The following is a 12,742-nucleotide window of genomic DNA, read 5'->3' as shown; positions in this document are numbered from 1 at the left end:
CAAAAGGGAGGGGGGTTATTTTACCCTGAATAGCGGCTCCAGGCCTGTCCCTGCTGTCTCAGGAGTAGCTGGGCAACTTGCAGCAGAGCCCAGATTTTTAGTCCTCCCTGGGCCACTGCCCCAGAAGCACAGTAAGTCTCCTTTCCTAAGGCCACTGCCTCCTCATGATTTTTGGAGGAGGCCTGCTGCCCACAGAGTAGGGGATCCCTCTGTCCGGCTACAAGGTCCTCTACCCCACAGCATAAGCATTCTTTTGAGGACAAAGCAGCTGCAAATGACTTCCATGTTGTAAGTTTGTGAGGCAGGAACAGAGTCTGTGGCATGCGAGGCCACGGGAAAGAAGTAGCGGTACCAACCCCATTTTTGTTTACATTTTTTAAAAAAATATCTTAAAATTTATTTCAGGGAGGAAGGAGAGAAACCTTGCATCAGTGTTTCAGAGAGAGGGACAGAAACATCAATGATGAGAGAGAATCATTGATCGGCTGCCTCCTGCACGCCCCACAATGGGGATAGAACCCTGACCTCCTGGTTCATAGGTCGATGCTCAACCACTGAGCCACGCCGGCCGGGCTGTTAGCATTTTTGATATCTTATTTGCCATCAATCTTTTTTGCACTCATTTAGATTCTGAAAAATACTGCATTAAAATGTTACTTATCTTAATGACTGATATTTTGGGGCACCCCCTTAACTTTTTTCCCGAGATTCCACTCTCCTCACCTTAGTTCCCACTCTGGTCTGTGGGTCTGTATTTGTAGCCATTTTCTCTAAGGTAGTTCTGGACACTCCCAGCAAAAGTTCAAGCCTTATCTGTCGAAGAAACACAGGAAGGTTAGGATTTGCTGCGATAACGGGCAGAAGGCCACCTCTGAACCTCTAACCCGCCTGTCACCCGAGGGACTCTCTTGGCCGCCAATTGCCTCCTCCACGTGAGAGAGAATAAACTAATTTCATCCCTATTCCATCCAATCAAGCTCCTTGCGCTGTCTCTACCTCCAGCAATGAGACAGGGACAGTTCCTTTTCCATCGCTAAGCAACAGCGAACACAGCGCGCAGCATCTGCACCCTGCCCGTCGGGCCGATAGGGATCTGTGTCTAAAGTTCTTGTTTGCATTTTGAAGTCAACAGTAATTGCGGTTGTCTATTAGGTTCGTTAAGTTGGTTTATGGCTGGACCCACTCCAGTCTCCACTCGGCGGTTTGAAAGCGTTGTCCTCTCAGGGAAAGAACTATTTGGCAATAAAAACCCTGGGCTGATTTCCTCAACTCATTTCCCCTCGACGGGCGGGGAAGCCAGGTCACCATCCGCAGGGCTCTCGCCCTGGAGAACAAGGGCTCTGTGGAAGGTTCTGGAAGAGCCGGGTGGACAGCAGGGCCAAGGGGAGGCTCAGCCGTCTCCAAGCTGGCCTCCTTCCATTCCTTGCTGAAAGTGGGCCAGTGGAGCAGAAGTCTATTATTTGAGCCCAGCCGGGGAGGGGAGTGCTCCCTGCCCCTCTCCCTATGCAGGCCAGCGCCCAAGTTGGAGAAGAGCCTTCGGAGCCTCTATACAGGGACTGAGGGCCAGAGGAGGCACTACCCAGGGACGGGATCAGCTCCCGCCTCCCTGGCCTGGGAATGGGTCAAACAGCGGCCTCAGTGTAACAGCAGGAAGTGCAGCCAGCTTGAAAGAGCCGCCTTGGATGCCGTTTCCCAGGTGTTGACTCACCGGGCAGGCGGCTGAAAGGCTGCCAGGCCCAGCTGAGGGGCAGGCCGGGCGCCTGGCACAACCTTCCCTTCAGCCCCGGTTCTTGGGAGCTAGGTCTGCTCTGAAAATACACACCAGAGAACAGCTTAAAGCAATTACTGAGGATGTTGTTTTCCTTCCTAGACCCGCTTCCAAAACAGCCTTCCACTCTCAGCACTTTCCAGACCTAGTCATCGTCTTCTCTCTCCTGGGCTGGTGAGATTTTATTTTATTTTATTTATTAGGGCCGAGCTAGATAACAAGCCTGCTTGCACCCCCTAGTGTACAGGGAGCCCCGCACCATTCATCGTTGTGTCTGGGTGAAGCCAGGCGGGCAGGTGGGATTGCAGATATTTATTACGGTGATCAGGGCGGGAAGGTCTGATTCCAAGGGGCCGTAAGAGGGAACCACGCTTACACTCCTGGTTCAGTTCACGGCCCAGGAAACTGTTCTCGAGTGTTTTCTCCCAGGCTTTCTTCGGACTCACTGGCTAGGATGCAGGAGGCTGCCTGTGGCCCTGTTACAACAAAGGGGAAGTGAGGCTCAAGTATCCAAATACTTTAACGTCATGGAGAACTATAGAATAGCCCTGTCGTATGGTTGATAGGTGCAGAAGCCGAATCATTCTGAACAGAAAAACTCTGAAAGTCCAACATCATTTTTCTTGCTCTTCTTAAAATGTGCGCTCACTTCCATTGGGTACAGAGACACACACGGGCAATGAGTCCCAAACAACTGGCAAGCTGTGGAAGGGTGAGAAGATCAGAACAGCAAGTTCCTTGTATCCTCGAACTCCATGGAGAGCTTTCTCTGAAAAGAAGGCAGGAGAGAGTTTAGATAAATATGAAAAGGAAACTGTTGTCAGGATGAACCAATGCAGGGTGGGTACCAGAGTATGAGGTGGGGCATCAAGAACCATGGGCATCTTTCAAAGAAGAATTGACGACCACCTACCAAGGATCACTAGGAGGCTTACCAACCCAAAAGCTAACCATTTGGTGGCGGTCCCAAGCTTTTGGGTTGGTAAGCCTCCTAGTGATCCTTGGTCGGTGGTCATCAATTCTTCTTTGAAAGATGCCCATGGTTCTTGATTATTTTGACTGAAAATTCAAGAACAAGGATGGCAAATAGGTCCAATATTACATACCAACTTTCATCAACTGAAGAGCCTGAGAGTATTCCTGAAGGTTCAGTTTGAGCAAAAGCATCATGATTGATTAGTGATGTCTTGCCATGAGCACAGGACAAAGAGGGGTGGTATATGTGCCAACTAGGCCAGAAGAAAAAAAAGGAGGCACAAAATCCTAAATTTACACTCTCCTGAATGTAAATACACTTGACCCACAAGAAGCAATTAGAGACCAGTTTGTTGCCTGCACACTGCAATCTCAGAAGAAACAGAAGAGGAAGGGGTGGACGGAAAGCAAGGCAGCCAGTCATCCCTCTAACCCCGGAGACCCTCATGCAGCCGTGGATCAGAAGGAGAGCTGCTGAGGGCCTGGCTCAGCTCTGAAGCTGTGCACCGTGTCCAGAGGCCCCCACAGGCTGCCACAGGGCACCGAGGAGTCCTGGTGTGCTCCTTTCAAAATGTGCCTTGAACTTTCCACTTCTCTTCACCCCTGCTGCTCCCATCCCATCCTGGCCTTGGCCACACCTCCCTGGACAATGCACTGGCTTCCTAACAGCTCTCTCTGCTTCTCTCCCCTCCCCTCAACCCACCCTCCAAACGACAGTGAGTGGCATTCTAACACAAATCTGACTCTATCGTCACATGCTTAACTTCCCTTGGGGCTTCCTCTTTTTCCTAAATACTACACTGTGGAGCCACAACCTTCTTCTCCAACCCACACTCCCTTCATCCCTCTGCCCTTTGCTCTTATCCTTTAGCCACGGCCTTTATGTGACTCCTTGAACCAATACCTCTGCCCATAGGTAGGCCCCTCTGGCCTAAATTGCTTGCCCTTTCTCTCCTTTCCTTTTTTACTTTGCTAATAGCCACTTCCTACTCCTCCGCCTCTCGGGTTAAATGTCATCTTCTGGGGGAACCGGGTAGATTAGGTCCTTCCTGTTATAGGCTCACATAGCACCTTATCCTCTCCTTAGGGATGTCGATTGCAGTGGTAACCAGTTATTTGTAAAAGTGTTTGCATAATGTCTATTCCTGGCTAGACTTCAAGCCCCATGAGAAGAGGTCTATTTGCCGCAATGTCTCAAGGGCTTACACAGCCACTGACATAGCTCCTGGCATGTGGTACATGCTTGATAATTATTGAATACATTAATAAATCGCAAGCGAGATGGACAGATGGATGGGACTTCCTGAGGTTGAAGTTGATTGCTATCCCTTGGCAATTGCAGTGGAGGAGATCAAGCCTGTAGTACCATCAGGAAAGGCAGAGGGTGGGAAGGAGGATGGGCTGCGTGGGTGGATGGATGGCTGCTTCTAGATTGCAGCTTCATGTCCCAGAAATCTGAGCTTTACCTTTCCAAGACTTCCAGGGAGGAGTGTCTAGAATTCCATGGATCAAAATGGCACTTATAAAGGAAAAATCCACGTGAGAACTTGGTAGATCAGAGGGAAGGAAATCAAACTTTGAGCACTGATTTATGTTGCAGGGGAGCCAGGTGTAAACAAGTCACTTCTGTGGTGGCTCTTGAGCCATCCCAGCCTTCCGCAGCAACCTAACTGCCAAACGCTATGCTGCTTTGCCCTGGGACCTTCTGAAATCTAAGAAAGCAAACCGGTCTAGCAGCTTCAGGACTTGTGTTTCTTAGAAGGCAGATTCCAAAGACTTCTACCCACAAATTGGCTGTGTTGATTATTACTACCTCACCTATCAGTTGAAGCACAAGGGGAAATGGAGTATAATACTGTTTGGGGCTCTCTAGGATCTAATGGGGCATCTTAGGTCTGTGCAGCTAACGTTTTTAGTGGAAGGAGAGTTAGGGAGCAGGGTTTGAATGACTCAGCAGCAGGAAAAACCCCAAGTGGTCTGCTAGACACTAAACTCGGGGACAAGTTCAAGGACTCAGCCACGGTTTCCACCCTCCCTGCCCAGGACTGGGTCTCTCCTCCTGATACGGCAGTGCACGTTGCATTGGTTTTCACTGGACTGTATATGGGTGTGGGCTTCATTCTGCCATCGTGGCTCATCCAAAGGTGGGCTGATGGGCAGGAACAACAGAGGTCTGGGGGGATGTGATCTCTGCAGCCAGTCCCTGCAGGACTGTTGCGTGGACAGCATACTTTTCTAGGAAGCTGCAGAGGGCAGCTTGGGTGAATGATGTCACTCTGTGCTCCCCCCGTCCCCTGCAGGCCCCTTTCCTTGCACGGTGTTCATCATTCATAGGCAGGAAGTTCTGCAAGCAAAGGGAACAGGTCTGCCTCCTTTGAGCCATGCCCAGTGCCTGGCCTCTGGATACTAATGAGTCGATGTTTGCTGATGAGGAATAAATACAAGAATGATGCTTCATGGATGTAGATATGGGATGAATATCAATCAGAACTTCCTGATCATTAGAACTGCCCAGTGATGGAATGGGCTGCCTTGAAAAGGACTAGCCAGGCCAGCATTTCCTCAGTATACATTCTGGTTAGAGTGGGTGGTGGGAGACAGTGGCACATAGGTGTTGGGTCCATGAGCTCTGGGGTCAGACAAAGCTAGTGTGAGTCCTGGTTCTGCTACTTATGGTTGTGAGACTTCAAGACGATCTTCCCCAATGTCTGCATCTGTAAAATGGGGGTATCAGTTTCTGTTTCTTTGAAGAAGAGCCTGAGACTAGGATGTAAAGGTAGGTCGTGTATGTGTGAGGGGGTCCAGGAGGCAGGAGGGAAGCAGCAGTGAGAAGGGGACAGAGAAGGAGGAAAAAGCCTCTCCAGGACGGGGGGCTCACTCCTACTGAGGAGTCTGGAGGAATTCTGTGGAAAGTATTTCTCTGAAGGATGAAAGGCCTGACATCTCTACTGTCTCACATCTCATCCTCTGAGGCAAACTCCCCCCTGCTCTTCCAGGCTGCACCTGCTCGTGGGATGAGGGCCCTCCCTTCCTCCTTCCCCAGATCAGAGGCCACTGGAGGTGGGGAGCTGTCCATCCACCACAGTTGCAGTCAGAGAAGGTGGAGGGGGTGTGGTACAGGACACTGTCATGTGCCCGCCTCCAATATTCCCATGGTTATGGAACGGAGGCCTTCTGATGGAGGGACTATTCAAGACCACAGTCATTTGATGAATATATTTTGAGTGAACATCCTATCTAATAAAGAGGGAATATGCTAATTGACCCTCACACTGTCACAAAGATGGTGGTGCCCACAGCCAATAAGAAGGGAATATGCTAATTGACTGCCCCACCCTCAAAGATGGCAGCACCCACAAGATGGTGGTGCCCAGTCTCCTCAGCCCTGCCAGGGCGGCAGGCAGGCCCGGCCACTCCACGCACCTGCCTCCAGAGTCCCCCAGCCTCCCAGGGCCAGCCTGAGGCTCAGGCAAGCCTCAGATGGAGGCTGCCCAGCTGCTCAGGGCCACTCAAGGCTCAGGTAACCAGGGCTGGCTGATGCTTGCGCTGCTGGCAGTGGCGGCAGCAGAGGTGTGATGGGCGTCGCCTTCCCCTGATCGCCAGGTCGCCTCCTGCCCCTGAGGGCTCCCAGACTGTGAGAGGGGGCAGGCCAGGCTGAGGGATCCCCCTGCTCCAGTACATGAATTTTCATGCACTGGGCCTCTAGTATATTATAAGGATTCAATAAAATAATATTCTAAAGTGTTTAACACAGTGCCTAAAAATAAAGTGCTGTGGACAGCTGCTATTATCATTATTAATTTCTTTTTACTTATAGACAGTGACACTTTCTAAAAGAAACACGAATCATCTGGGGTAACCTTGTCACTTTGGGGCTTGTGTATGTACTTGGAGGACTTGTGGTTTTGGAGGAGATTAAAATAGGTCTGGCCTTGACCTCCAGAATGAAGATTCTGGTTGAGTTGGGCTAGCCTCACAGGTATCGGGGCACACTGGACTTTCTCGTCTGGCTTTTAGTGAAGCCACTGCCTCTAACACTCCCTGATACCTACCTTAATAATTTTCTGAGTTCAACAGCCAGTTTTAAAGCAGGAACAATAGGATTGTGTCAGGGAGAATTACGTGGTAGCCCCAGAGGTCCTAAAATGGTGCTTTAACTAGATGACTTACGGGGGGTAAAAAATGCAAAATGTTGCGCTGACACCCCCGTGCCACTGAGCTCAAACCTTCCCCCAAAGTGCAAAAAGAACAAGGGACTGGAATGTTTTTCATCCTTTGAACATCATCTGGCCCAGCTTCAGCTGCGTCCACCCTCACACGCCTCCTGAATGACAGCGGAGCCCCAGGGCAGAGAGAAATGGAGAGATCAGTGACCAGCAGAAGGGACCTCTCGTGCGCGTGCAAGAGAAGGCCCATTGTGTGGAGCTGCTTTTGAAATCTTCAGTCTTGATCTGGATATGTTGACTCGAGGGAATCTTTTCTGCACAGACTCAGCCGCTGGAAGCAGAGCCAGTGATGCCACCTGTGCAGCCAGGGATGCAATGGAGAGAGAAAACAAACAAGGTGGTTGAGAAGGAATTCAAAGGGACCACCCACAGACACAGTGTTAGGAGTCTCAGGTGACAGATCCCTTCCTCTGGGGGCAGGGACGGTGGCTTGGGTGTGAGCCAGTCCCAGCAGCGACACGGTGGTGTCTACCACTGCCCAGCTGGTGTTTCCACGCTGCACTGAATGGCCACCTGAAGACCAGCCATTCTCATTTCCAGGCACTTGATATTTGCCTGGCCTGAAGAGATGGGTGCCAGAATCCACCTGCATTTTTATTTTCTGTGGCAGAAGGTGTACCGCCCCCTATCGATCGCCGCAAGCTAATGCACCTTGCTCACCCTGGCAACATGCAGCAGAAGAAAACGTTTTAAAAATGCATCGGCCTGCGCTGCCCTGTCCATACTGATGCATCCAGAAAGCAGAAGGTGGCTCCCAGGACGGCGATGTCAGGTCTGGCGTTCCAATAATTAGTGGCCGAGTAATTGCTGTAATAATTAATTTCCGTTGCTTAATCCAGTGATCAGGCATGTCACTTTACACATGGGAAATGTTGGTCCCTGTAGGGGTGTGCGTGTGTGTGTGTGTGTGTGTGTGTGTGTGTGTGTGTGCGCGCGCGCACGCGCGCAGTTGCTATTTAGTTAGGATTTGGAGATCAGTTTGTGGAATAAATACGATGCTTTTAGTTTGGTTTTTAGCCATAGGTTTGGGAGAAAAAACAGCAAGGTGAGTAAAGAGAGACAAACATGATATGCTCCAAACCTCAAATGCCAATCTTGTGAGAACTTTTCCAAAGTGGGGTTGGATCACACGTCAGCATTTGCAGCTTGGGGACTGGCAACTCGAAAGCAGGTCCTTGTGCCCAAATCTTGCCCCAGGCTTTCCAAGGCCCAACTGCCCGGCAGAAATACACCGAAGCCACATATGTAACCTTCAATGTTCTAATAGCCACAGTTTTAAAAAATAAGAGACAGTGAAGTTTTTAAAAAATATAATTTTATTGAATTCAGAGAGGAAAGGAGAGGGGGAGAGATAGAAACATTAATGGTGAGAGAGAGTCATTGATTGGCTGCCTCCTGCACGCCCTGTACTGGGGTTCAAGCTCAAGCCCACAATCTGGTCACATGCCCTCAACCAGAATCGAACCTGGGACCCTCCAGTCTGCAGGCCGATGCTCTATCCACTGAGCCAAACCAGCTAGGGCAATGAAGTTATTTTTAACAATAAATGATATTAATGCACTCGATCTGCAATACTATTATTTCAAAATGTAAGCAATAGACAAAACGTTAATAGGATATCTTATATTTTCTCTTCATACGGTCTTCGAAATCTGACGTAGTTTTTTACACTTACAGCATATCTCAATTCCACTTCTCAGTCTCACTAGCCACAGATCAAATGCCCAGTAGCTACTCGTGACTCAAGGCCTCTGTGTTGACCAGCAAAGAGGTAGGGATACTGGACAGACTCACCTCTGTGAAGCCATCACTATATAGAAGTGATGACACTGTCATAAAAAAAAAAGACAATGTTGTTTTGTGTGTCGAAGAATGAGCTGCTTCCGTTGAAGCCGTTCTTGGGCCCCTTGCTAGGCTGCAGTAGGGGCCGCATCTCTCTCATCCTTAAACCTCCCCTTCACACTCATTTTTGTGTCCATTCATCTGGGCAGAGCGCATTGTGAGGAGCCAGCAATGTTGAGTGAATGCCTATAAGTGTACAAAAACGGAATGGAAATGGATCTGAACTCAAGGAATTTGCCATCGGGAAAAAGAGACCGTATCAAGACAAAATGATGGGTGAGCACCACCAAACAGGGTAGAGCTTTGTGTCAGGTTAAATCGGATCAAATGGCAGAGTGCAAGGTGGCTGGGAGGAGAGGTCACCGCTGGCTGTATTTACCGGGGATGATTTTTTAGGGACTGGCAGGGTCCCGGGGCTGTCTGGGTTCCGGCTGGGTCCCAGCAGGCCCAGAGGAAAGGCACTGGGGGAGGGAAAGGCATGGTGCAGCCCCGTGAGCACACCCCCCCCCCCCGAACCCCTGCCCCACCTTCACCCTCATGAAGCCCAGATGCTAGCCCGCAGCTGCCTTGCCACCAAAAAGTGGAGCTGCTGTGATTCAGGGGCCATCAGCTCTGCCTCCTTCTCTAAAGCCTTCGTTTCCCTTCTGCCCCTTTTTGACTTCCCCCTCCTCCCTTACTAGTCATTAGTGCCCTGTCGGGGGGCGCTGGCCCCTGTGGTCAGTGGGGCCCTGTGTCCAGCCTGGCTGGGAGCTGTGAGTGGAGGCAGTGTGTCACTCCCAGGCCACGCTCCAGGCTCTCTCTGAAGACCTGGCTTGAGTCGGTGGCTGCCCCGTGGGTACCTGCCATCGTTGGAGCCTTTCTGCCGACTTACAGTGAGCACGTCACGGGAGACAGAGGTGCATCGCGTGGCTTTAAGTCCCATTCCGTAGATGCTGTTGCCATGAGTGGCCTAGCCTCTCCGAGTGACACAGCCCCTCCACGGAGAGGGGACACAGGCTTCTTGGGGTGGGTGGGTTTGAAAGAGGGGCCAGGAGAACCCCTGGGATGCCCTGCCTCCTCTGTGAGGGGAACCCCCTCCATGGCCACCTAAGATGTAGGCGCCTCCTCAGAGGCAGGACACACCCACCTCCAGGTCCACGCCATGGTCCACGCCCTCCATGAAGACAGGCACGGCCAGCGCTCGTGATGGCACTGGAAGCGGTGGAGGTGGGGGAGACACCATGGTAGGCCCCGGAGAAGGAGAAAGGGGAAGAGGACGGGGTCTGGCCCCGTGGTGTGGAGGAAAACTATGGGCTCAGAGTGAATGAGTGTCTTGGTTGATGCTGGACCTGCTGCCCGGAGCACCCCTTCCTCGCAGCCCTGCCTCCCAAGCCGTCCTTGCAGACCGTCCTTCAGTCAGATGTCACTCCCTGGGTGAGCAGTGGGTCTCGCACGTTCCATCAGTCACCTAACAAACAGCTACTGGGGGCTCCTCTGTGTGAATCTTAAGGATCTAAACCCACGCTGGCTGCACGTCTGCCCTTATGAGTCCCATCCAGTGGGGGGGCGGGGGGAGGGGGAAGCAAGTAAGGCTCAAAGTTGTGAGGTTTTAAGAGCTAAGATGGACAGTCCAGAGGTGATTACCACAGGGAAGGAGCCTCGTCCTCAGCCTGAGAAGTCAGGGAGGGCTTCCCAGGGGGTGAGACAGCAGCCACCAGGCAGCGTTAAGGGAGAGGCAGTCCAGGCTGAGGCACGAGGAGCAGAGGAGTGAAGGCAAGCGGAGCAGGCCCATCCCGGGAAGGCTACGTGGCTGGGCAGGAGCAGCACGGGGGGCTGTGGGCAAGCAGAGAGCTATCAGACTGACATGGAGAGGGCAGGACCCAGTCACCAAGGGCCCGGTAACCATGGCGATGGGGATGAGCACGGGCGAGCAAAGAGACGCTGCAGAGATTCAAGCAAAGGAAGACCTTGATCGGATTTGTAGGTGGTTGGGAGGACAAAGAAGTGATTTTGTGAGCTGGCCAGACAGGAAGAGACCTTTTTTGAGGGTTTCATTTGTGTGGTGTTGTGTTTATTTGTGTTAAGCAAAACTGCCCCCTAGCCCAGGTGATATGAAGGCAGGCCCTGGGACGGGGGACAGAAGGAGGGAGTAGGGCAATGGGATAATAGAAAATTTTTTTTAACGATTTGGGGCACTTGGTTTTTATTCTGGATGAGGGACCATGGAGCAATGAATCGGAGGAGTGGAATGGTGAAGAGAGAGACACCACAGGATATGAGGAAGCCAAACTCAGAGAAGGCAGTGAGGAGGAGAGAGAAAGGGGCAAGGAGGAGAGAGAAGGTGGCTAAGAGGCGAGAGAAGGGGGATAAAAGGTGAGAGAAAGGGCTAGGAGGTGAGAGATGGTGGCTAGGAATATCCTGAAGTGAGAATGGCCGAAGGGCTTCGGCAAATACGATACCCAATATTAAATTTTAAATAATGAGCAGCACCACACTTCAAGGTGAGTCCCCCAACCCCATTACTCGCCAATCCTCACCAGAAGTGACTTGCCAATCCTGACCAGAAGTGGGTCAGAGTGGAGACAACTATGGGGCATGAGGTCTAAAGAGGATTGGAGAGGTCAGGAGAAGGGAGAAATGGGGGTGTGAGGCAGTAGGGATAAAAGCAGGCCCCCCACAGAGGATCACTGGGGATACTGGGCAGGGGGAGGTGGATTTGCATCAGACATGAAACAAGGCTGGAGCCACATTTCTTCAATGCAGTCAAGGAAATGATGCAGGGGGAGCTGAATAGCCACGGAGGCCCTAACACTGCTCTGAAGGAAAATATAAAGAGAAGACATTGTCTGTGTTCCCGCAGAATAGTACAGGAGATATATGTGCATGTCAGTTACCTTTACGCGATGACCAAGCTGGAGGGGAGTAATTACTAAATATGCAAAGGACCCCAAGTTTAAAATTGTCTTTCTAGGCTTTGCAGACACCGCTGCCCCAAAGCCGCCTGTGGCCAGCCATGGGGAACCCCACCGTGTACTTCAACCTCGCCGTTGACGGCGAGCCCTCAGGCCGTGTCTCCTTCAATCTGTTTGCAGACAAAGTTCCAAAGACGGCAGAAAACTTCCGTGCTCTGAGCACTGGGGAGAAAGGATTTGGTTATAAGGGCTCCTGCTTTCACAGAATTATTCCGGGATTTATGTGCCAGAGTGGTCACTTCACACGCCATCATGGCACAGGCGGCAAGTCCATCTACGGGCAGAAATTTGAGGATGAGAACTTCGTCCTGAAACATACAGGTCCTGGCATCTTGTCCATGGCAAACGCTGGACCGAACACAAACAGTTCCCAGTTTCTCATCTGCGCTGTCAAGACGGAGTGGTTGGGGGGCAGGCATGTGGCCTTCGGTCAGGTTAAAGACGGCATGGATATTGTGACAGCCATGGAGCGCTTTGGGGCCAGGAATGGCAAGACCAGCAAGAAGATCACCATTGCTGACTGTGGACAACGCTAATAGATTTGACTTGTGTTCTATCTTTTTTTTTTTTTAATTCCTATTTTTTTTTAATATATTTTATTGATTTTTTACAGAGAGGAAGGGAGAGAGATAGAGAGTTAGAAACATCGATGAGAGAGAAACATCGATCAGCTGCCTCCTGCACATCTCCCACTAGGGATGTGCCCGCAACCAAGGTACATGCCCCTGACCGGAATCGAACCTGGGACCTTTCAGTCCGCAGGCCGACGCTCTATCCACTGAGCCAAACCGGTTTCGGCGACTTGTGTTCTATCTTAACCACCAGACCATTCTTTCTGTAGTTTAGGAGAGCACCCCTTCACCCCGATTTGCTTGGAAAGCGTGGTCCCAATACACCAAGGTTGCAGTTTCGAACACCAATCAAGGCACATGCAAGAATCAATCAATGAACGCATACATAAGTGGAACAGCAAACGCAGT

At 51.1% G+C, this 12,742-nt stretch overlaps 1 protein-coding gene across 1 annotated transcript; it reads left to right on the top strand.

The window, feature by feature from the left end:
• Positions 1-11,803: 11,803 nt before the first annotated feature.
• Positions 11,804-12,298, top strand: LOC118664869 (peptidyl-prolyl cis-trans isomerase A-like). Its single transcript, XM_036325538.1, has one exon. It carries the CDS (start codon positions 11,804-11,806, stop codon positions 12,296-12,298), a length of 495 nt encoding a protein of 164 aa, XP_036181431.1.
• The last annotated feature ends 444 nt before the right edge of the window (positions 12,299-12,742 follow it).

The sequence above is a fragment of the Myotis myotis genome, unplaced genomic scaffold, assembly GCF_014108235.1.
Source record: "Myotis myotis isolate mMyoMyo1 unplaced genomic scaffold, mMyoMyo1.p scaffold_m19_p_1, whole genome shotgun sequence".
In the NCBI taxonomy this organism is placed as follows: Eukaryota; Metazoa; Chordata; class Mammalia; order Chiroptera; family Vespertilionidae; genus Myotis; species Myotis myotis.
Note: the sequence above shows the minus strand (reverse complement) of the source record. Positions and strands in the feature narration are given on the sequence as shown.